Genomic DNA, 22,264 nt, shown 5'->3' on the forward strand with positions numbered 1-22,264 from the left:
TCAATATTATCAAAACTGTTTTATGAAAGACGTTTTATATTTGCAGGAATGTTCTTTGCTATTTAGAGTGCTGAGAAATGTAGACTATGAGAGTTTGTGGTCCCGATGCCGATTGGTTTTGGCACCAAATATAATATTTTTTTGTGATTCCACACAAATTACTCTTCCATCCATGCATTTGTTCATTCATATTGGAGAGGGGTTCTTCATATTTCTTGGTCGGAGTGAGAGTGACAGGCAAACGGAGGCAAACGTTTTAACTCAGTGTTTCCCAAACTCGGACCTGGGAACCCCAAGGGGTGCACGTTTTGTTTTTTGCCCTAGCACTACACAGCTGAACCAAAACATGCACCCCTTGGGGTCCCCAGGACTGAGTTTGGGGAAACGCTGAATTAATTAAATGTACCCATTTGAATCTTTGAGAATTGTACTTATAAGTGCCTCATGAGCTTAGTTCAACTTTCATACCCCATCAGAACCCAAAATATAAGCTTGTTTCACTCCAATGTTTGTTTTACAAAGTACATGTAAACACAATTAGCCTCAAAACATGGTTAAAACTAGAATTGTGATATCATGGATGGTCAGTCCTTGCATCAATAGCTCTGTCCATGAATCTGAGAGTGGATACACTTCTCCAGCCCTATCCCTCAGCTTTTTACTGAAACGGGTGAGAGGAGGCTTTGTTATTGTTTAATGGTGAAATGCATTATGGGTAAAATGTATTTAAACTCTGCATTTCATCCACAACAGCTCTGACAGGGGAAGGTTGGGCTATACTTGCTTATGTGCATGCTAATTGCTATCAGGCATTACAGAGGCCTGCCCAATCCAGTTGATAATGCTCTTCGTCCTGTTTATGATTTTGTTAATATTGTAGTAGCCTACTTTTGGCCCTTATCTATTCCCCATTTCTGCACATAAAAGCCCTAACCTTGGACAGAAAAACGTAACATCCTTGTCTGCCTCGTTCCACACTGCTAGGTCTACATCCACCCCGACAACGGCCTAGCCTACCTCACAGGGTGTGTGTGTGTGTGTGTCTGTAAATGTAAATACACCTCTCCCTATGTGTTTACAGAATGAGTCGAGGAACATTGAGATGTTGGCAGCTGCCTGTGCTGTGGGGGTCGGCTGCTGTTTCGCTGCCCCTATAGGAGGTGAGTGACACCAACATCCCACTGGACACAAACTGGTGGAATCAACGTTGTTTCAGTGTAATTTGTCAACGTATTCTGAAGTGGAATCTACTTTGGATTTGCAAAAAGTCATCAACGTAAACTGTTGTTTTGAGGGTGAAATTTCACCAACATGATTGTCATCATGGTAACCAAATTTCAACATAGACAAACCTTGTATAAAATATGTTGAATTTGTACCTTTTAAAACAACGTCAGATCTTCAACGTTATATCCACTATCCGGAAAAAGGGTCCCATCCAGGGTTTTAATGTAGCCTAGCCCTTAGCTATGATGTTTGTCACTGACTATTACCAATGTGCTATCCTGAGAATGATTGTTGAGAGATCTCCACTTAAAAACTAAATAGATACCCTGTTGCTATCGAAGTCATTCCAAAGGATAGGTTTAACAGAGCAAATGAAATGTGACCATACTTTATCATTCTTATATCATCAATGATGCTATTTAGGCCTATATATACGTATAGCATTTGCAAAGTCATCAACAGCTATTGTCTCAATTCAACCCAGGATTCAACAGAAAATACATTTACATTTACGTCATTTAGCAGACGCTCTTATCCAGAGCGACTTACAAATAGGTGCATTCACCTTATAGCCAGTGGGATAACCACTTTAATAGACTACATAGGCCTATGGTTTCAAGCTCTGGTTGATTTCAAATGTAATGACATTTAGTGATATTGAATTGTTTGGTTGTCAACACAACCAAATATATAAAATAAATATTATTATTTTTATTATTATTATATTTTTTGTAGGGCTGTCAAAAATAGCGCGTTAACGACGTTAATTAGTTGTTTGCTGTTAATTACGTCAATTTTTTTAACGCATTTCACGCATGCGCAGTGTGACAAATTATTCAGGTCAGGAAAGTGGTTGGGAGCTAGAGGCGAGATGGAGCAAGGTGAGCAAAGTGGGCCTATTGACGGATTCAAATATAAAAAGAATGATGATGGTACAGTTAACAAGTACAGGTTATTTGCAAGATTTGTAGAAGGAGTTTCAATTTCACCGGAGCTGTTCAAGCTGTGAAGTACCATGTCAACGCAAACATGCGTTTGCTGGGCCGTCAGATTCAGCAAGTGGTTTGCGCCAGACCACGCTGAATGTTTGCAGGCAATTAACAAAATCAACCTCAGATAATTTGACCAACACAATAGCAAAATGGATTGCAAAGGATTGTAGACCCATTAGCATTGTAGAAGACTCAGGTTTCCTTGATGTTTGCAAGTGGCGTCTCAAGACTCATTCTATAAGCCACCGTCAAGAGCCACAGCCAAAGACAAATATTATGGTGTGTAGTATGTTTCAGCTTGATTTAAAACACCATTATTTGGCTGTGTTAATAAACAGACATAATATGAAAATTATGTATCTGTGTCCTGTTATTTATCTTTTGGTATGCATTTCAGAAAAAAAATGGTTAGGATTCAGGTGTAATTGCAAATAGTGATTAATCATGATTAATCCACTGAAAATTCTGATTAATTTGATTAAAAATTTTAATCATTTGACAGCCCTAATTTTTTGTTGTAGTACCTTTTACCCCTTTTTCGAGATATCCAATCGCTGCAACTCCCGTACGGACTCCGAAACACGATCCTGCCAAGCTGTACTGCTTCTTGACACACTGCTCGCTTAACCTGGAAGCCAGCCACATCAATGTGTCGGAGGAAACACCGTACAACTCCGTACAGCATGCGCACGCCCCGCTACAAGGAGTCGCTAGAGCGCAATGGGACAAGGACATCGACATCCCGGCCGGCCAAACCCTCCCCTAACCCGGATGACGCTGGGCCAATTGTGCACTGCCTCATGGGTCTCCCAGTCGTGGCCGGCTGTGACAAAGCCTGGGATCAAAGCCGGGTCTGTAGTGACGCCTCTAACACTGCGCCACTTTGGAGGCCCAAACATAAAAATGTTGAAGGAGATGTGTCTTCTGCTTAGATAGTTCCATCTGTGCCACTGACTTAGTCTGGCTTTAATTCCAGTTTGTCTACAAATTAATAATTTATATGTTGGATTCACGTCTCCATCTCAACCAAAAATCTATGTTAAAGAATAGGACTAAATCAAACATGAATTTGAAGTGCATTTAAACTTTGGTTTGATTTGATTTAGTGATAACACATTTGAAATTCAACTAACTTTTGGCAGTCTTTTTGAGTGGGTGAGTATATAGGTTGTAATCTCATTGATCAACGTCTCAACCAAATATTATGCAATTATTCACGTTGAAATTACGGGGTGTGCCCAGTGGGATAACACTCACTGATTGATACACTGGCTGGGTCAGAGATTGCAAGGTTTACTCCTTCCCCCTTCACTCCCCTGATTGGGGCATAGTTACTTTGATAATGTTCCTGTGCGTTCCTGAGAAATTGATTAATGTGTGTGTGTTTTGTAGGTGTGCTGTTCAGTATTGAGGTAACGTCTACGTTCTTTGCGGTGAGGAATTACTGGAGAGGGTTCTTCGCTGCTACCTTCAGTGCCTTCATCTTCAGAGTCCTGGCCGTGTGGAATAAAGACGAGGGTAAGACCGGTCTACATGTATACTGAACAAAAATATAAACGCAACATGTAAAGTGTTTGTCCCATGTTTCATGAGCTGAAATAAAAGATCCCTGAAATGTTCCATACGCACAAAAAGCTTAACATTTTGTGCACACATTTGTTTACATCCCTGTTAGTGAGCATTTCTCCTTTGCCAAGATAATCCATCCAGCTGACAGGTGTGGCATATCAGGAAGCTGATTAAACAGCATGATCATTACACAGGTGCACCTTGTCCTGAGGACAATAAAAGGCCATTTTAAAATGTGCAGTTTTGTCACACAACACAGTTTTGCCACAGATGTCTCAAGTTTTGAGGGAGCGTGCAATTGGCGTGCTGACTGCAGGAATGTCCACCAGAGCTGTTGCCAGATAATTGAATGTTCATTTCTCTACCATTAGCCGCCTCCAACGTCGTTTTAGAGAATTTGGCAGTACGTCCAACGGGCCTCACAACTGTACAGTCGTGGTCCAACGTTTTGAGAATGACACAAGTAATGGTCTTAACAAAGTTCGCTGCTTCAGTGTTATGAGATATTTTTGTCAGCTGTTACTATGGTATACTGAAGGCAGTAAAAAGGTCGCTGTTCTAATAGGATAGAAAAGCATATGCTGTTAAGTGCTCTGGATAAGAGCGTCTGCTAAATGACTAAAATGTAAATGTAAATGTAAGTCTAATTACAAGCATTCCATAAGTGGCAAAGGGTTTTATTGACAATTACATTAAGTTTATGCAAAGAGTCAATATTTGCAGTGTTGACCCTTCTTTTTCAAGACCTCTGCAATCTGCCCTGGCATGCTGTCAATTAACTTCTGGGCCACATCCTGACTGATGGCAGCCCATTCTTGCATAATCAATGCTTGGAGTTTGTCAGAATTTGTGGGTTTTTGGTTGTCCACCCGCCTCTTGAGGATCGACCACAAGTTCTCAATGGGATTAAGGTCTGGGGAGTTTCCTGGCCATGGACCCAAAATGTCGATGTTTTGTTCCCCGAGCCACTTAGTTATCACTTTTGCCTTATGGCAAGGTCCATCATGCTGGAAAAGGCATTGGTCGTCACCAAACTGTTCTTGGATGGTTGGCAGAAGCTGCTCTCGGAGGATGTGTTGGTACCATTCTTTATTCATGGCTGTGTTCTTAGGCAAAATTGTGAGTGAGCCCACTCCCTTGGCTGAGAAGCAACCCCACACATGAATGGTCTCAGGATGCTTTACTGTTGGTATGACACAGGACTGATTGTAGAGCTCACCTTGTCTTTTCCGGACAAGGTGTTTTCCGGATGCCCCAAACAATCGGAAAGGGGATTCATCAGAGAAAATGACTTTACCCCAGTCCTCAGCAGTCCAATCCCTGTACCTTTTGCAGAATATCAGTCTGTCCCTGATGTTTTTCCTGGAGAGAAGTGGCTTCTTTGCTGCCCTTCTTGACACCAGGCCATCCTACAAAAGTCTTCGCCTCACTGTGCGTACAGATGCACTCACACCTGCCTGCTGCCATTCCTGAGCAAGCTCTGCATTGGTGGTGTCCCGATCCCGCAGCTGAATCAACTTTAGGAGACGGTCCTGGCGCTTGCTGGACTTTCTTGGGTGCCCTGACGCCTTCTTCACAACAATTGAACCACTCTCCTTGAAGTTCTTGATGATCCGATAAATGGTTGATTTAGGTGCAATCTTACTAGCAGCAATATCCTTGCCTGTGAAGCCCTTTTTGTGCAAAGCAATGATGACGGCACGCGTTTCCTTGCAGGTAACCATGGTTAACAGAGCAAGAACAATGATTTCAAGCACCACCCTCCTTTTAAAGCTTCCAGTCTGTTATTTTAACTCAATCAGCATGACAGAGTGATCTCCAGCCTTGTCCTCGTCAACACTCTCACCTGTGTTAACGAGAGAATCACTGACATGATGGCAGCTGGTCCTTTTGTGGCAGGGTTGAAATGCAGTGTAAATGTTTTTTGGGGATTAAGTTCATTTTCATGGCAAAGAGGGACTTTGCAATTAATTGCAATTCATCTGATCACTCTTAATTACATTCTGGAGTATATGCACATTGCCATCATCAAAACTTTTGACCACGACTGTACACATTTCCTGGAAGCTGAAAGTGTCACAGTTCTTCCATGGCCTTCATACTCACCAGACATGTCACCCATTGAGCATGTTTGGGATGCTCTGGATCAAGTGTACGACAGCGTGTTCCAGGTCCCACCAATATCCAGCAACTTCGCACAGCCATTGAAGAGGAGTGGGACAACAGGCCACGATCAAAAGCCTGATCAACTCTATGCATAGGAGATGTTCGCGCTGCATGAGGCAAATGGTGGTCACACTGGATACTGACTGGTTTTCTGATCCATGCCCCTACCTTTTTTTTAAGGTATCTGTGACCAACAGATGCATATCTGTATTCCCAGTCATGTGAAATCCATAAATTAGGGCCTAATGAATTTATTTCAATTGACCGATTTCCTTATATGACCTGTAACTCAGTAAAATCTTTGAAATTGTTGCATGTTGCGTTTATTTTTGTTCAATGTATATGGGTCATTCCACCAATTCGGTGCCTACAGTGAGGGGAAAAAAGTATTTGATCCCCTGCTGATTTTGTACATTTGCCCACTGACAAAGACATGATCAGTCTATAATGATCAGTCCAAAAAAATCCAGAAAAACGCATGTAAAAAATGTTATAAATTGATTTTCATTTTAATAATAATAATAATAATATGCCATTTAGCAGACGCTTTTATCCAAAGCGACTTACAGTCATGCGTGCATACATTTTTTGTGTATGGGTGGTCCCGGGGATCGAACCCACTACCTTGGCGTTACAGCTGAGCTACAGAGGACCACACTTAATGAGGGAAGTAAGTATTTGACCCCTCTGCAAAACATGACTTGCAAAACCCTTGTTGGAAATCGCAGAGGTCAGACGTTTCTTGTTGTTCGCCACCAGGTTTGCACACATCTCAGGAGGGATTTTGTCCCACTCCTCTTTGCAGATCTTCTCCAAGTCATTAAGGTTTCGAGGCTGACGTTTGGCAACTCGAACTTTCAGCTCCCTCCACAGATTTTCTATGGGATTAAGGTCTGGAGACTGGCTAGGCCACTCCAGGACCTTAATGTACTTCTTCTTGAGCCACTCCTTTGTTGCCTTGGCCGTGTGTTTTGGGTCATTGTCATGCTGGAATATCCATCCACGACCCATTTTCAATGCCCTGGCTGAGGGAAGGAGGTTCTCACCCAAGATTTGACAGTACATGGCCCCGTCCATCGTCCCTTTGATGCAGTGAAGTTGTCCTGTCCCCTTAGCAGAAAAACACCCCCAAAGCATAATGTTTCCACCTCCATGTTTGACGGTGGAGATGGTGTTCTTGGGGTCATAGGCAGCATTCCTCCTCCTCCAAACACGGCGAGTTGAGTTGATGCCAAAGAGCTCCATTTTGGTCTCATCTGACCACAACACTTTCACCCAGTTCTCCTCTGAATCATTCAGATGTTCAATAGTATAATTGTAAAGTGGTTATCCCACTGGCTATAGGGTGAATGCACCAATTTGTAGTCGCTCTGGATAAGAGCGTCTGCTAAATGACTAAAATGTAAATGTAAATTGGCAAACTTCAGACGGGCCTGTATATGTGCTTTCTTGAGCAGGGGGACCTTGCGGGCGCTGCAGGATTTCAGTCCTTCACGGCGTAGTGTGTTACCAATTGTTTTCTTGGTGACTATGGTCCCAGCTGCCTTGAGATCATTGACAAGATCCTCCCGTGTAGTTCTGGGCTGATTCCTCACCGTTCTCATGATCATTGCAACTCCACGAGGTGAGATCTTGCATGGAGCCCCAGGCCGAGGGAGATTGACAGGTCTTTTGTGTTTCTTCCATTTGCGAATAATCAACTGTTGTCACCTTCTCACCAAGCTGCTTGGCGATGGTCTTGTAGCCCATTCCAGCCTTGTGTAGGTCTACAATCTTGTCCCTGACATCCTTGGAGAGCTCTTTGGTCTTGGCCATGGTGGAGAGTTTGGAATCTGATTGATTGATTGCTTCTGTGGACAGGTGTCTTTTATACAGGTAACAAACTGAGATTAGGAGCACTCCATTTAAGAGTGTGCTCCTAATCTCAGCTCGTTACCTGTATAAAAGACACCTGGGAGCCAATAATCTTTCTGATTGAGAGGGGGTCAAATACTTATTTCCCTCATAAAAAATGGAAATCAATTTATAACTTTTTTGACATGCGTTTTTCTGGATTTTTTTGTTGTTATTCTGTCTCTCACTGTTCAAATAAACCTACCATTAAAATTATAGACTGATCATTTCTTTGTCAGTGGACAAATGTACAAAATCAGCAGGGGATCAAATACTTTTTTCCCTCACTGTATTGAGATGTGTCAAAATAACTTTTGATTTCACCTAATTTTAACATTCTGTCATAAAGGGCACATGTTCAACTCAATAAAAAACAAGTTTCCCCATCTCAGTAGGTTAAATAAAAAAATACTATAGTAAGTGCCTATCTAGTGTCAAATAAAGTAACAGGGTTGTTAAATTGGCCATAAATCAGCCATAAATCCCCTTGTGAAATGGGGAATGGAAACTTGTTGTGTGTAACAGGAAGAGGTAACTGAGTGCAAGCTTCACAATGTGTTTTGTTGTTAAGATTTCTACCATCTATCTATGGGCAACAGGTTGACGTGTTATGCTCGACCCGCTCAGTTGTCCACCGCAAAACACCAGAAAATGGCCAGAAAGAGTACAACCAGCTCTCCTGTTTTTACACCATGATTAGATGTTGAATTTTTCAGTTCACGTAACAGGGTTGACATTAAAATGAGGGACAGATGTAAATGAATCACTAATCACATTAAATAAATAATAATCTTCAGAAATGACTTTGTCAAAGCAATAGCATAACTAAGGCTTTACAATGATGTTGAATTTGGAGACATTTCGGGGTTAAGTGGGTTCTAGAAGTCAGAGGGTGCACGGAGGGATGTCAAAATGCTGAATTTTGGCACTTTAGCAAGCCTTTATTCATATAAAAAAAATCTGATTTGATTGAATTATCCATGTAGTCTATATTAAAGGGCACTTCATTAAAATTCAATATTGGTGAACAATTTCTACTTAAAATATCCAAGGGACGCAAAAGGCACTCATTTCATGGAACAACCCATACAGTATACTGTATATTGTCACAATCAATCATTGAGGTAAGGTCTGTACTGTATATAGCCCCTTAAAAACATTTTGATAATGATTAATCACTCTCTATTTCTCTCTCCATCCCTCCCTGACTCCCTCCTACACAGAGACCATCACAGCTCTGTTTAAAACCCGTTTCCGTCTGGACTTCCCCTTTGACCTCCAGGAGCTCCCAGCCTTTGCTGTCATTGGGTGAGTCTAAGTTGTCTTCAATTAGCCAGTGCGCTCTTCGTTGCCTCTGTTAGCCAGTGAGCTCTTCGTTGCCTCTGTTAGTCAGTAAACTCTTCGTTGCCTCTGTTAGCCAGTGAGCCCTTCGTTGCCTCTGTTAGTCAGTGAGCCCTTCGTTGCCTCTGTTAGCCAGTGAAAGCTGGTGTGAGTGTTCAGGAGGATAGCCTCCTGACTTTAGTCACCTAACATGGATTATTCAGCCAACAAGGTTGTGCTTTTAGGATCTCTTATTTTAGCTTGCTGTTACCGTAGTAGCGTAGCCTCCGAGCTTACTACATAACTGTATTAGACCAGAGCCTCTCTCGCTCTCGTCTCTCTATCTCTCTCTCTTTCTCTATTTCCATCTCAGAAGAAAGAACAGCCCTGTGCTTAACTCTGCATGGGCTCCCAAAGAGAAGAACATCCCTCTCTTTTTTCTCCTCTTTCCTCCTTTTTGTCTGGAGGATGTCGTCCCACTCGTGATCTGAGCAATGACACTTTGACTCATAATCGAACAAAACGCTGCCTCCGGAGAACAGCCGTCTTATCACACTTTTAGAGAGCGAGTTTGTGTGTGTGTGTGTGTGTGTGTGTGTGTCTGTACGCACACCTCTTTGTGTGTATTTCAGTATCCTCTCCCTCGCCAATGCCTTGATGTCTTATGGGAAAAGTCGGTCAGTGTTCCAGTTAACTCGGACAGAGAGAGAGAGGGGGAAGTGTGTCTCCTGCTACAGGCTAGCTGGGGCAAACCCTTGTGTAGTAAACCCATTCTAGCCTCTGGATTTATGTTTCTAACTTTCACTGGTACTCAGATGTGGCGTTCTGAGAATATATACACGTGCACACACACACACATAGACACAAACCAGTGGAGGCTGCTGAGGGGAGGACGGCTCATAATAATGGCTGGAACGGAGTAATGGAATGGCATCAAACCATGTGTTTGACGTATTTGATACCATTCCACTGATTCCGCTCCAGCCATTGCCACAAGCTTGTCCTCCCCAATTAAGGTGCTACCAACCTCCTGTGACACAAACATACACACAAACATTTCAGAGAATGGCTTTAAAACATGTACAAATGATTCTCCCTCATCTATTCTTTTATTCAGGAGTATTTGACAGAATTAATTATGCAGGAACATGAATTTATGAGCGTTCATATACTTGGCTGTAGCTGAGGGGGAACTTTGGAAAGTACTTCTCAAAGGGCTCTGTTTGATTCTGGTGGCTGGAGAAACTCTCTCTCTCCTACTGCCACTTACACAAAGTGGACACATACTGGGTACTTACTTAAAACAGAAGCATATATACATGTAAACCTGTCTCTCTCTCTTTCTCCACCTTTAATTTTCTTAATTTAATCTCCCTCTCCCTCCTCTCCTCTCTCAACCCTCCCTCCTCTCCCCTCCTCCTCTCTCCACAGTATTGCCAGTGGTTTTGGCGGGGCGTTGTTTGTCTACCTGAACAGACTGATAGTCCAGTTCATCAGGAAACAGAAGACCATCAACAAGTTCCTCATGAAGAAGTAAGTAATGATGTCATCATCATCAGACAGCAGCCCCTACTGGGTCCCAGAGAGTCCCTGTATCCTAGTGTCCCACTCACATACACACACACACGCACACACATAGATCGATTACGCTGTGAAAGCAGCTCCATTGATGCAGTTCTCACCACAGCAGAGATAAATTAAGACATTCATCTTGACGAGTGTTTATTAATGGATGGTGTTTACTCATCTCCCTACCAGACTGATGAATTAACTATCCTCAGATTCTAAACGAATGTAATGTTCTGTATATCACTCAGCCGTGGGAAGGGTTTGGGGACAGTTTGGTTTTGAAGAATAAACAGTAATGACTAAACACCCTTTTGCTTCCTCCTCCTCTCCCCCTCCTTCCCTCGTGCCTCTTCTCTCAGGCGTCTGCTGTACCCAGCCCTGGTCACTCTGCTGGTGTCTACGCTAACCTTTCCCCCGGCTCGGACAGTTCATGGCAGGCAAGGTTAGTTCCGCTCAGTTTTTATTTTTTTACATAGAGGCACAGTGTATCTCCCACCCTCTCCTCTTTCTCTCTCTGTAATGAGAGGGTGAGTCAGACTCTTGATGTATTTCTGCCACAATAAGCTGTTGATTCTGTTGCTCCTTAAAGTCTAGCTACAGCATCACACACAACTACACACCCTCTTTCAGCCCCTCACTCAGCTTCACAAGCCTTAAGCCAAACCAGTTCAAATTAAATCATCACATCCATTGCCTAAAGTGAAACCGCTTTCCATAATGGTCTTCCTAATAAAATGGATGTGTTGTACCCAATTTCAAATCACCCCCTAGCACCTACCCCATGGCACTTCATGTAGATTGGGATAGCGCTAATGTAATCGCTTTTCCTTGCCTTCTGAAAGGCTAGGATTAATTGTTGCTGTGTTGCTTATACCTATCCAATCCTTCCATATCTACTTAAATGCTTTGGGGTAGGAGCTAGGGACCAATATGGGATATATAAAAATGTAAAACGCCTGTAGACTTTAGCCCTCTGTCTGTCTGATATGTTGTCACTTCCTGTTTCCCCCATGCAGCTGACCCAGAAGGAGTCCCTGGTGACGTTGCTAGACAACCGGACATGGGCCAAGCAGGGCATTGCCGAGGAGTTTGACTACATCGGCAACTCCCAGGCCTGGAATCACCCCCAGGTCAATGTCTTTGTCACCCTCGTCCTCTTCATCGTAATGAAGGTAGGCACACATCATCATCATCCACTTTGTTCTCATCGCTCCTCTTCTTGATCATCATCTGTTCTTTTTTAATTCCCTGTTACTTTACTCCCTCCCCACTACATGTGGCGTGTCTCAATAGTCTGAAGTAATGTCCTTCCCATTGACATGACAGGTGAAGGTAATATGACAGGGTCCTGTCCATTCATTTCAATGAAAGGAGAGGAGGCCGTTGTGGAGTATTGAGACCCAGCTCTGTGTTATATGAGGGTTAGGCTTGTGGCGTATTGAGACCAAGCCCAGTGTTATATGAGGGTTAGGGTTGTGGCGTATTGAGACCAAGCCCAGTGTTATGAGGGTTAGGGTTGTGGTGTATTGAGACCAAGCCCAGTGTTATATGAGGGTTAGGCTTGTGGCGTATTGAGACCAAGCCCAGTGTTATATGAGGGTTAGGCTTGTGGCGTATTGAGACCAAGCCCAGTGTTATATGAGGGTTAGGCTTGTGGCGTATTGAGACCAAGCCCAGTGTTATGAGGGTTATTTTATTTTATTTATTTCACCTTTATTTAACCAGGTAAACCAGTTGAGAACAAGTTCTCATTTACAACTGCGACCTGGCCAAGATAAAGCAAAGCAGTGCGATAAAAACAACAACACAGAGTTACATATGGGGTAAAACAAAACAAAAATCTAAAAAATACAACAGAAATACAATTAATATACAGTGTGCAAATTTAGCAAGTTATGGAGGTAAGGCAATAAAATAGGCTATAGTGCAAAATAATTACAATTTAGTATTAACACTGGAATGATGTGCAAGAGATGATGTGCAAATAGAGATACTGGGGAACAGATGAGCAAAATAAATAACAATATAGGGATGAGGTAGTTGGGCGGGCTAATTTCAGATGGGCTGTGTACAGGTGCAGTGATCGGTAAGGTGCTCTGACAACTGATGCTTAAAGTTAGTGAGGGAGATAAGTGTCTCCAGCTTCAGAGATTTTTGCAATTTGTTCCAGTCATTGGCAGCAGAGAACTGGAAGGAATTGCGGCCAAAGGAGGTGTTGGCTTTGGGGATGACCAGTGAGATATACCCGCTGGAGCGCAGACTACGGGTGGGTGTTGCTATGGTGACCAATGAGCTAAGATAAGGCGGGGATTTGCCTAGCAGTGATTTATAGATGGCCTGGAGCCAGTGGGTTTGGCGACGAATATGTAGTGAGGACCAGCCAACAAGAGCGTACAGGTCACAGTGGTGGGTATTATATGGGGCTTTGGAGACAAAACGGATGGCACTGTGATAGACAACATCCAATTTGCTGAGTAGAGTGTTGGAGGCTATTTTGTAAATGACATCGCCGAAGTCAAGGATCGGTAGGATAGTCAGTTTTACGAGGGCATGTTTGGCAGCATGAGTGAAGGAGGCTTTGTTGCGAAATAGGAAACCGATTCTAGATTTAACTTTGGATTGGAGATTCTTAATGTGAGTCTGGAAGGAGAGTTTACAGTCTAACCAGACACCTAGATATTTGTAGTTGTCCACGTACTCTAGGTCAGACCCGTCTAGAGTAGTGATTCTAGTCGGGTGGGAGGGTGCAAGCAGCGTTCGGTTGAAGAGCATGCATTTTGTTTTACTAGTGTTTAAGAGCAGTTGGAGGCTACTGAAGGAGTGTTGTATGGAATTGAAGCTCGTTTGGAGGTTTGTTAACACAGTGTCCAATGAAGGGCCAGATGTATACAAAATGGTGTCGTCTGCGTAGAGGTGGATCTGAGAGTCACCAGCAGCAAGAGCGACGTCATTGATATACACAGAGAAAAGAGTTGGCCCAAGAATTGAACCCTGTGGCACCCCCATAGAGACTGCCATAGGTCCAGACAACAGGCCCTCCGATTTGACACATTGAACTCTATCTGAGAAGTAGTTGGTGAACCAGGCGAGGCAGTCATTTGAGAAACCAAGGCTATTTAGTCTGCCAATAAGAATGCGGTGGTTGACAGAGTCGAAAGCCTTGGCCAGGTCAATGAAAACGGCTGCACAGTACTGTCTATTATCGATCGCGGTTATAATATCATTTAGGACCTTGAGCGTGGCTGAAGTGCACCCATGACCAGCTCGGAAACCGGATTGCATAGCGGAGAAGGTACGGTGGGATTCGAAATGGTTGGTGATCTGTTTGTTGACTTGGCTTTCAAAAACTTTTTGAAAGGCAGGGCAGGATGGATATGGGTCTGTAACAGTTTGGATCTAGAGTGTCACCCCCCTTTGAAGAGGGGGGATGACCGCGGCAGCTTTCCAATCTCTGGGGATCTCAGACGTTACGAAAGAGAGGTTGAACAGGCTAGTAATAGGGGTTGCGACAATTTGGCGGCTAGTTTTAGAAAGAAAGGGTCCAGATTGTCTAGTCCAGATGATTTGTAGGGGTCCAGATTTTGCAGCTCTTTTAGAACATCAGCTGTCTGGATTTGTGTGAAGGAGAAGCGGGGGGGCATGGGCAAGTTGCAGCGGAGGGTGCAGAGCTGGTGGCCGGGGTAGTGGTAGCCAGGTGGAAAGCATGGCCAGCCGTAGCAAAATGCTTGTTGAAATTCTCGATTATTGTAGATTTATCGGTGGTGATAGTGTTTCCTAGCCTCAGTGCAGTGGGCAGCTGGGAGGAAGTGCTCTTATTTTCCATGGACTTTACAGTGTCCCAAAACTTTTTGGAGTTAGTGCTACAGGATGCAAATTTCTGTTTGAAAAAAGTTAGCCTTTGCTTTCCTAACTGCTTGTGTATATTGGTTCCTAACTTCCCTGAAAAGTTGCATATCACGGGGGCTATTTGATGCTATTGCAGTACGCCACAGGATGTTTTGTGCTGGTCAAGGGCAGTCAAGTCTGAGGAGAACCAGGGGCTATATCTGTTCTTAGTTCTGTATTTTTGAATGGGGCATGTCTATTTAAGATTGAGAGGAAATTACTTTTAAAGAACAACCAGGCATCCTCTACTGACGGAATGAGATCTATATCCATCCAGGATACCCGGGCCAGGTCAATTAGGAAGGCCTCTCGCTAAAGTGTTTTTGGGAGCGTTTGACAGTGATGAGGGTGGTCGTTTGACCGCGGACCCGTTACGGACGCAGGCAATAAGGCAGTGATCGCTGAGATCCTGGTTGAAGACAGCGGAGGTGTATTTAGAGGGTAAGTTAGTCAGGATGATATCTATGAGGGTACCCATGTTTACGGATTTAGGGTTGTACCTGGTAGGTTCGTTGATAATTTGCGTGAGGTTGAGGGCATCTAGCTTGGATTGTAGGATGGCTGGGGTATTAAGCATATCCCAATTTAGGTCACCAAGCAGTACGAACTCTGAGGATAGATGGGGGGCAATCAATTCACATATGGTGTCCAGGGCACAGCTGGGGGCTGAGGGGGTCTGTAGCAAGCGGCAACAGTGAGAGATTTATTTCTGGAAAGGTGGATTTTTTGAAGTAAAAGCTCAAACTGTTTGGGCACAGACCTGGATAGTATGATGGAGCTCTGCAGGCTATCTCTACAGTAGATTGCAACTCCACCCCCTTTGGCAGTTCTATCTAGACGGAAAATGTTATAGTTGGGGATGGAAATTTCAGAATTTTTGGTGGCCTTCCTAAGCCAGGATTCAGACACTGCTAGAACATCAGGGTTGGCGGAGTGTGCTAACGCAGTGAATAACTCAAACTTAGGAAGGAGGCTTCTGATATTTATGTGCAGAAAACCAAGACTTTTACGGTTACAGAAGTCAACAAATGATAGCTCCTGGGGAGTAGGAGTGATACTGGGGGCTGCAGGGCCTGGGTTAGCCTCTACATCACCAGAGGAACAGAGGAGGACTAGAATAAGGATACGACTAAAGGCTTTAAGAACTGGTCTTCTAGTGCGTTGGGTACATAGAATAAAGGGGACAGTTCTCCGGGCGTTGTAGAAAAGATTCAGGGCATTATGTACAGAAAAGGATATGGAAGGATATGAGTACAGTTCAGGTAATCCTAAGTGTTGGGTAACAATGAAAGAGATAGCGTCATTTGAGGCATCGATTGAGCCGGTCTCGGGCGTGTATGGGGGAGGAACAAAGGAACTATATGAGACAGTTTGAGAGGGACTAGGGGTTCTACATTGAAATTGTATAATAAGAACTAACCCAAACAGCAATAGGCAAGGCATAATTGACATGGGAGAGAGGCATAAAGCAGTCACGTGTTATTAGAGAGAGCTAAGACACAACTGGAAATAGCGATAACGTTTGGGCTAAGACTAAACAGAATAAACAGGACAGAGTACCGTGTAAAGGAACAGTCCAGCAGGCATCAGCTGTGCAGCTGAGTGATCATAAGGTCCAGTGAACAGCAATATGTGAGTCCGAGAGCAGTTCAAATTGGTGCTTCAGCACAGCTAGCAGGGAGCTAGCAGGCTAGCTCAAGGCTAACTGGTGCTTGCTATATGGCAATGGTAATGGTAATCAGCCAACAACAGGTTGCAGCTAGCTAGCTGGTTGTGATGATCCGGCGCTAGGGTCCAGTGATTCCGGCAGAAAGTCCAATAAGCTATGGGTCGATAGCACGCTGGGTCGATAGCACGCTGTGCAGACTGGCCGACGAATTGTCCAGGCTAGCTAGAGCTGGCTGGTGGATAGTGTAGGCCACGGACAATGGTGAAGACGCTAACGGTGACTAATAACAGGTAGCCATTTAGTTGCAGCTAGCTAGCTGGTTGTGATGATCCGGCGCTAGGGTCTAGTGATTCCGGCAGAAAGTCCAATAAGCTATGGGTCGATAGCACGCTGGGTCGATAGCACGCTGTGCAGACTGGCCGACGAATTGTCCAGGCTAGCTAGAGCTGGCTGGTGGATAGTGTAGGCCACGGACAGTGGTGAAGACGCTAACGGTAACTAATAGCAGGTAGCCAATTCAGATTGCGGCTACACACGTTTCAGCTTACGGTTCTTGATGAAAGTTATAAAGAAATAATAGAATCCTTTCCACGTTGGGTGAGGCGGGTTGCAGGAGAGTATATTTAGTTAAAGAATGAAAGTAAAAAAATTGAGAAATATAGACAAAAAACAAGAAACGGGATATTTACACAGGACGAAAAATAAAAGCGACCGTACTGCTACGCCATCTTGGAAAAGGTTAGGGTTGTAGCGTATTGAGACCAAGCCCAGTGTTATATGAGGGTTAGGCTTGTGGCGTATTGAGACCAAGCCCAGTGTTATATGAGGGTTAGGCTTGTGGCGTATTGAGACCAAGCCCAGTGTTATATGAGGGTTAGGCTTGTGGCGTATTGAGACCAAGCCCAGTGTTATATGAGGGTTAGGCTTGTGGCGTATTGAGACCAAGCCCAGTGGTATATGAGGGTTAGGGTTGTGGCGTATTGAGACCAAGCCCAGTGTTATATTTACATTTTAGTCATTTAGCAGACACTCTTATCCAGAGCGACTTACAGTTAGTGAGTGCATAAATTTTTTTTTTTTCATACTGGCCCCCCGTGGGAATCGAACCCACAACCCTGGCGTTGCAAACGCCATGCTCTACCAACTGAGCTACACGGGACTACATGAGGGTTAGGGTTGTGGAGTATTGAGACCCATCCCAGTGTTATGAGGGTTAGGGTTGTAGAGTATTGAGACCCATCCCAGTGTTATGAGGGTTAGGGTTGTGGAGTATTGAGACCCATCCCAGTGTTATGAGGGTTAGGGTTGTGGAGTATTGAGACCCAGCCCAGTGTTATGTGAGGGCAGGTGAAGCATCATGTTATTACCTTGTTGGGATTTGATTAGGTTTTTATGTAGCCTTTGTTTATCCAGGTTCTAGCAGCTCAAATGAGATGTCCCCTTTTAAAAGAGGGATGGAGAGAGACAAACGTGGGTGGAGAGGGACTGAGGGGAGTGCTAGAGCAGTTATATTAGCATTAGATATTGATTGTGATGATCCTGCTGTAATGGAAGAGAAATACACTCTCTACTTCGCTTTCTCGCTCATCCTAGCGCGCTCTCTTTTTTTGCCTTCTGTACTGTATCTCACAAAATCAGAAAAGAAAACGTCATTAAACTTTGTGGAACCCAGTGAGACCAATCTACGCTACTCTAAATTAATCTACTCCAATCTACCCAATTCTCTTTCTCTCTCTCTCTCTCTCTTTCTCTCCACTTCACCCCTCTCCCTCATCCTCTCTCTCTCTCTCTCATGGATACAGTAGGGTGCATGCGTGCGTGTCCATCTTGTCCTCTCCTTCCTCTTCTGTTCTGTCCTGAAATGAGACACCTTTACTGTCACCCCTCTGACAGTGCTGTTCCATCCCATCCCCCCGTTCCTACAACGTCACTCCCAAGGGCGTAACTTGGCCAGACCAGTTTTTGGACGTTGTCACTACTTTTGTGTGTGTCCTCAATAGAGGTAGTATTTTTGGCCTTTGCTGTGACGTAGTTACACACACACGTACATGCATACGTAATCAACTTCACTCACGTAGTTGCTCTCTTACAGAACATAGACGCACATACACACACACACACACTAACTCAGTCGCACACAAAACATGTCTGCTGGGATGATGTCTAATTACATGGTGTAGTTTAAAGAGCCCAGAGTGGTAGTTCATTTCTCCCACGCTATGCAAATGGCCCAAGCTTTTATCAGACATGATATTACTCATAGGCTGTCTTCTCTATAGCAGACTGATCGTTTTTAGCTAGCACACTGCATTGAGACAGCTTTTTGACCCCTATAGGTTTTTTGCAGTCCTTCTCCAGTCCTCTGTTGGAGGGTGGTGGCAGCCCAGTAATTGGAGTGGGAATAGGAGTAGGGCCCTTGGAGGCCCCTAGGGGCCCGGGCGATAGACTGTCCTCTGGTTCTGTCACACACACACACACCCTTCTGCCGACTGACACATTAAATAGAGTATAAATGTCCCCGCTACTGCGTCAAAACTTTTCCCCTTGACTCCGCTTTCCTCCCCACCCCTCTCTCCCTCCTCTTTCTCCTTTGCTCTTTCTGTCAGTCATTTCTCCCTCTTTTTTATTCCGTTCTTTGTTTCCTTCCGATTCCCCGCTTTCTTTTCCCCGTCCATCTCCTCTACGCCCTCTGCTCTCTGCTCTCTTCCTCTTTCCCTTTCCTTTCTCTTCTGTCCTGTTTCTTCCCTCCTTTATCTCCCTCTCATCTGGCTCACTCATCTCTCTCTCTGTGGGATAAAACTCATCTGGCTCACTCATCTCTCTCTCTGTGGGATAAAACTCATCTCATCACTCATCTCTCTCTCTGTGGGATAAAACTCATCTGGCTCACTCATCTCTCTCTCTGTGGGATAAAACTCATCTGGCTCACTCATCTCTCTCTCTGTGGGATAAAACTCATCTCATCACTCATCTCTCTCTCTGTGGGATAAAACTCATCTCATCACTCATCTCTCTCTCTGTGGGATAAAACTCATCTGGCTCACTCATCTCTCTCTCTGTGGGATAAAACTCATCTGGCTCACTCATCTCTCTCTCTGTGGGATAAAACTCATCTCATCACTCATCTCTCTCTCTGTGGGATAAAACTCATCTCATCACTCATCTCTCTCTCTGTGGGATAAAACTCATCTCATCACTCATCTCTCTCTCTGTGGGATAAAAGGAACTGTTAGTGACGGTTTAGCTGACGTCTTGTTCACATATGGGAAGGCAGGTGTGAGCCCTCGGGAACAGGTGTGCGTGTGTGTGAAATCAAATTTTATTGGTCGCATACACACATTTAGCAGATGTTATTGTGGGTGTAGCAAAATGCTTGTGTTCCTAGCTCCAACAGTGCAGTAATATCTAACAATACACAACACTACACACAAATCTAAAATTAAAATAATGGAATACATTTTTTTATAGAAATATTAGGATGAGCAATGTCGTAGTCCGGAGTGTATAGATGGCTGGATAGATAGATATGATGGGATTTATAGACATTATGGACAGTATGTGGATAGAATATGTAGTATAGCCTCCCAAGTGGCGCAGTGGTCTAAGGCACTGCATCGCACTGCTTGAGGCGTCACTACAGACCCGGGTTCGATCCCAGGCTGTGTCACAACTGGCCGTGACCGGGAGTCGCATATGGCGGCGCACAATTGGCCCAACATCGTCCGGGATAGGGGAGGGTTTGGCCGGGGGGGTTTTACTTGGCTCATTGTGCTCTAGCGACTCCTTGTGGCGGGCCGGGCGCCTGCAGACTGACTGTATTTGACCATATTCCCAGTCACCTTGCAGTGGTTCGTGCTTTCAGTTTTGCGCGAATGCTGCCATCTATCCACGGTTTTTGGTTTGGATAGGTTTTAATCGTCACAGTGGGAACAACATCCCTTATGCACTTCCTGATGAACTCGGTCATCGTGTCAGTGTATACGTCATAGTGTTTCTCAGAGGCAACCCGGAACATATCCCAGTCCACGTGATCAAAACAATCTTGAAGCATGGATTCCGGTTGGTCAGACCAGCGTTGAATAGACCTTAGCACAGGTACTTCCTGTTTGAGTTTCTGCTTATAGGAAGAGAGGAGCAGAATGGACTCGTGATCTGATTTGCCTAAGGGAGGGCGGGGGAGTGCCTTGTACCCATCCTGGAACGGAGAGTAACAATGGTCTAGAGTTTTTGAAGAGCGAGTACTGCAGGCAATGTGTTGATAGAACATCGGTAGCGTTTTCCTCAGATTTGCTTTATTAAAGTCCTCAGCTACAATAAATGCGGCCTCAGATTATGCAGTTTCCAGTTTGCACAAAGTCCAGTGTAGCTCCTTGAGAGCCATCCTTGTATCGGCCTAAGTGGGAATATACACAGCTGTGACAATGACCAAAGAGAATTCTCTCGGGAGGTAATGCGGTCGGCATTTGATTGTGAGGTATTCTAGGACTTGAGTTCCTGTACGTTACCACAATCACACCATGAGTAGTTAATCATGAAACATACACCCCCGCCTTTCTTCTTCCTGGAGAGTTCTTTATTCTTAGCTACGCGATGTACTGAGAACCCAGCTGGCTGTATGGACGGGACAGTATATCTAGAGAGAGCCATGATTCCGTGAAATAGAGTATGTTACAGTCCCTGATGTCTCTCTGGAAGGAGATCTTCGCCCTGAGTTCGTCTACTTTATTGTCCATGGACTGAACATTAGCGAGTAATATACTCAGAAGTGGTGGATGGTGTGCATGCCTCCTGAGTCGGACTAGAAGTCCACTCCGAATACCTCTTCTCCACCGGCGGCGTCTTGGAGCAGCCTCTGGGATAAGTTCAATCGCCTTGAAGGGTACGACCAAAGGATCCAATTCAGGAAAGTCGTATTTCTGGTCGAAATGCTGGTGAGTTAACGCCGCTCTGATATCCAAAAGTTATTTCCTGCTGTATGTAATAATGCATCAAACGTTCTGGGCTAATAATGTAAGAATTAACACCAGAATAACACCAAAAAAGAGACTGAAACGTTTCTTAGGAGCCAGAAACAGAGCGTCCATGTCTATCGGCGTCAACCTCTTGTGTGTGTGTGTTCTCCAGCTCTGCCTGGCTCTCTATAAACCCTATAAACCTCTCTATTACCATAGAAACCTCCATCTCCCTTTTACAGGCCCACACTCACCTGTGGCCCAGTTTTACTGTGTGTCTGTATGTGCTTTTGCCTAGAGAGCGAGAGAAATGACAGACGAGAACAGAGTTAGAGAAGAGACATGGAGGACGCAAGAGTCAAAATAAACTAGGAAAAGGGGAGTTTAAAGGAAGTATAAAGACGTGTATTAAGGAGAAATAGGAGAGGACTAAAGCTGTTATGCAGTAGTCTGTTACAGTAGACTGTTACAGGAGGATGTTACAGTAGGATGTTGATGGGGTGGATGTTCCTGTTGTTTTGCAGTGATTGCATCAGCTATTTTATGACCACCTTCCGCTGTCATTCTGTAAAGGTTTTTGGTTCTGGCACAGAAGGTCAGTATTCAGGTTTTCTGTGACTTGGGATTACGTTGTGTGTTTGCGTGTGTGTGCGTGTGTTTGGTAGTTGAAGTCCCCTCTTGCCGCATTCCAAGGTCCCCCTGGTCTGAAAGTCATATCGGAGGTATAGTAGGTGATATTCTACTCTTCTCTGAGGCCATGATGATACAGTAATAATGAAGTCATATCTGTCGGCTAGGCAACCCTGTGGCAGGGAGGCAAGAACCCAGGGTGACTGTCACTGGGCAGGAAGTAAACGTCACAACGGGAATTAGCTGCCCTGCCTGCTGTCCTAGTGACTGCTGATGAAGGGGAAGTGATATCATTGCACGCTGCCTACATTATTTGCCTCTCACCTGTGTGTGTGTGAGAGTGCGTGCGACAGAGGGGACTAATTACTAGAGCAGTAGAGCTGACCATGTCC

General features: G+C 44.4%; 1 protein-coding gene across 1 annotated transcript in view; it reads left to right on the forward strand.

Moving 5' to 3' along the window:
• LOC121566879 (chloride channel protein 2-like) overlaps positions 1 to 22,264 on the forward strand; it is a 169,172-nt gene that overhangs the window by 100,065 nt on the left and 46,843 nt on the right. Inside the window, 7 exon segments of the mRNA XM_045216188.1 lie at positions 1,082 to 1,160; positions 3,612 to 3,737; positions 9,071 to 9,155; positions 10,599 to 10,700; positions 11,096 to 11,152; positions 11,154 to 11,178; positions 11,753 to 11,908. Coding sequence (XP_045072123.1) covers positions 1,082 to 1,160; positions 3,612 to 3,737; positions 9,071 to 9,155; positions 10,599 to 10,700; positions 11,096 to 11,152; positions 11,154 to 11,178; positions 11,753 to 11,908 — 630 coding nt within the window.

Source organism: Coregonus clupeaformis, chromosome 5, assembly GCF_020615455.1.
Source record: "Coregonus clupeaformis isolate EN_2021a chromosome 5, ASM2061545v1, whole genome shotgun sequence".
NCBI lineage: Eukaryota > Metazoa > Chordata > Actinopteri > Salmoniformes > Salmonidae > Coregonus > Coregonus clupeaformis.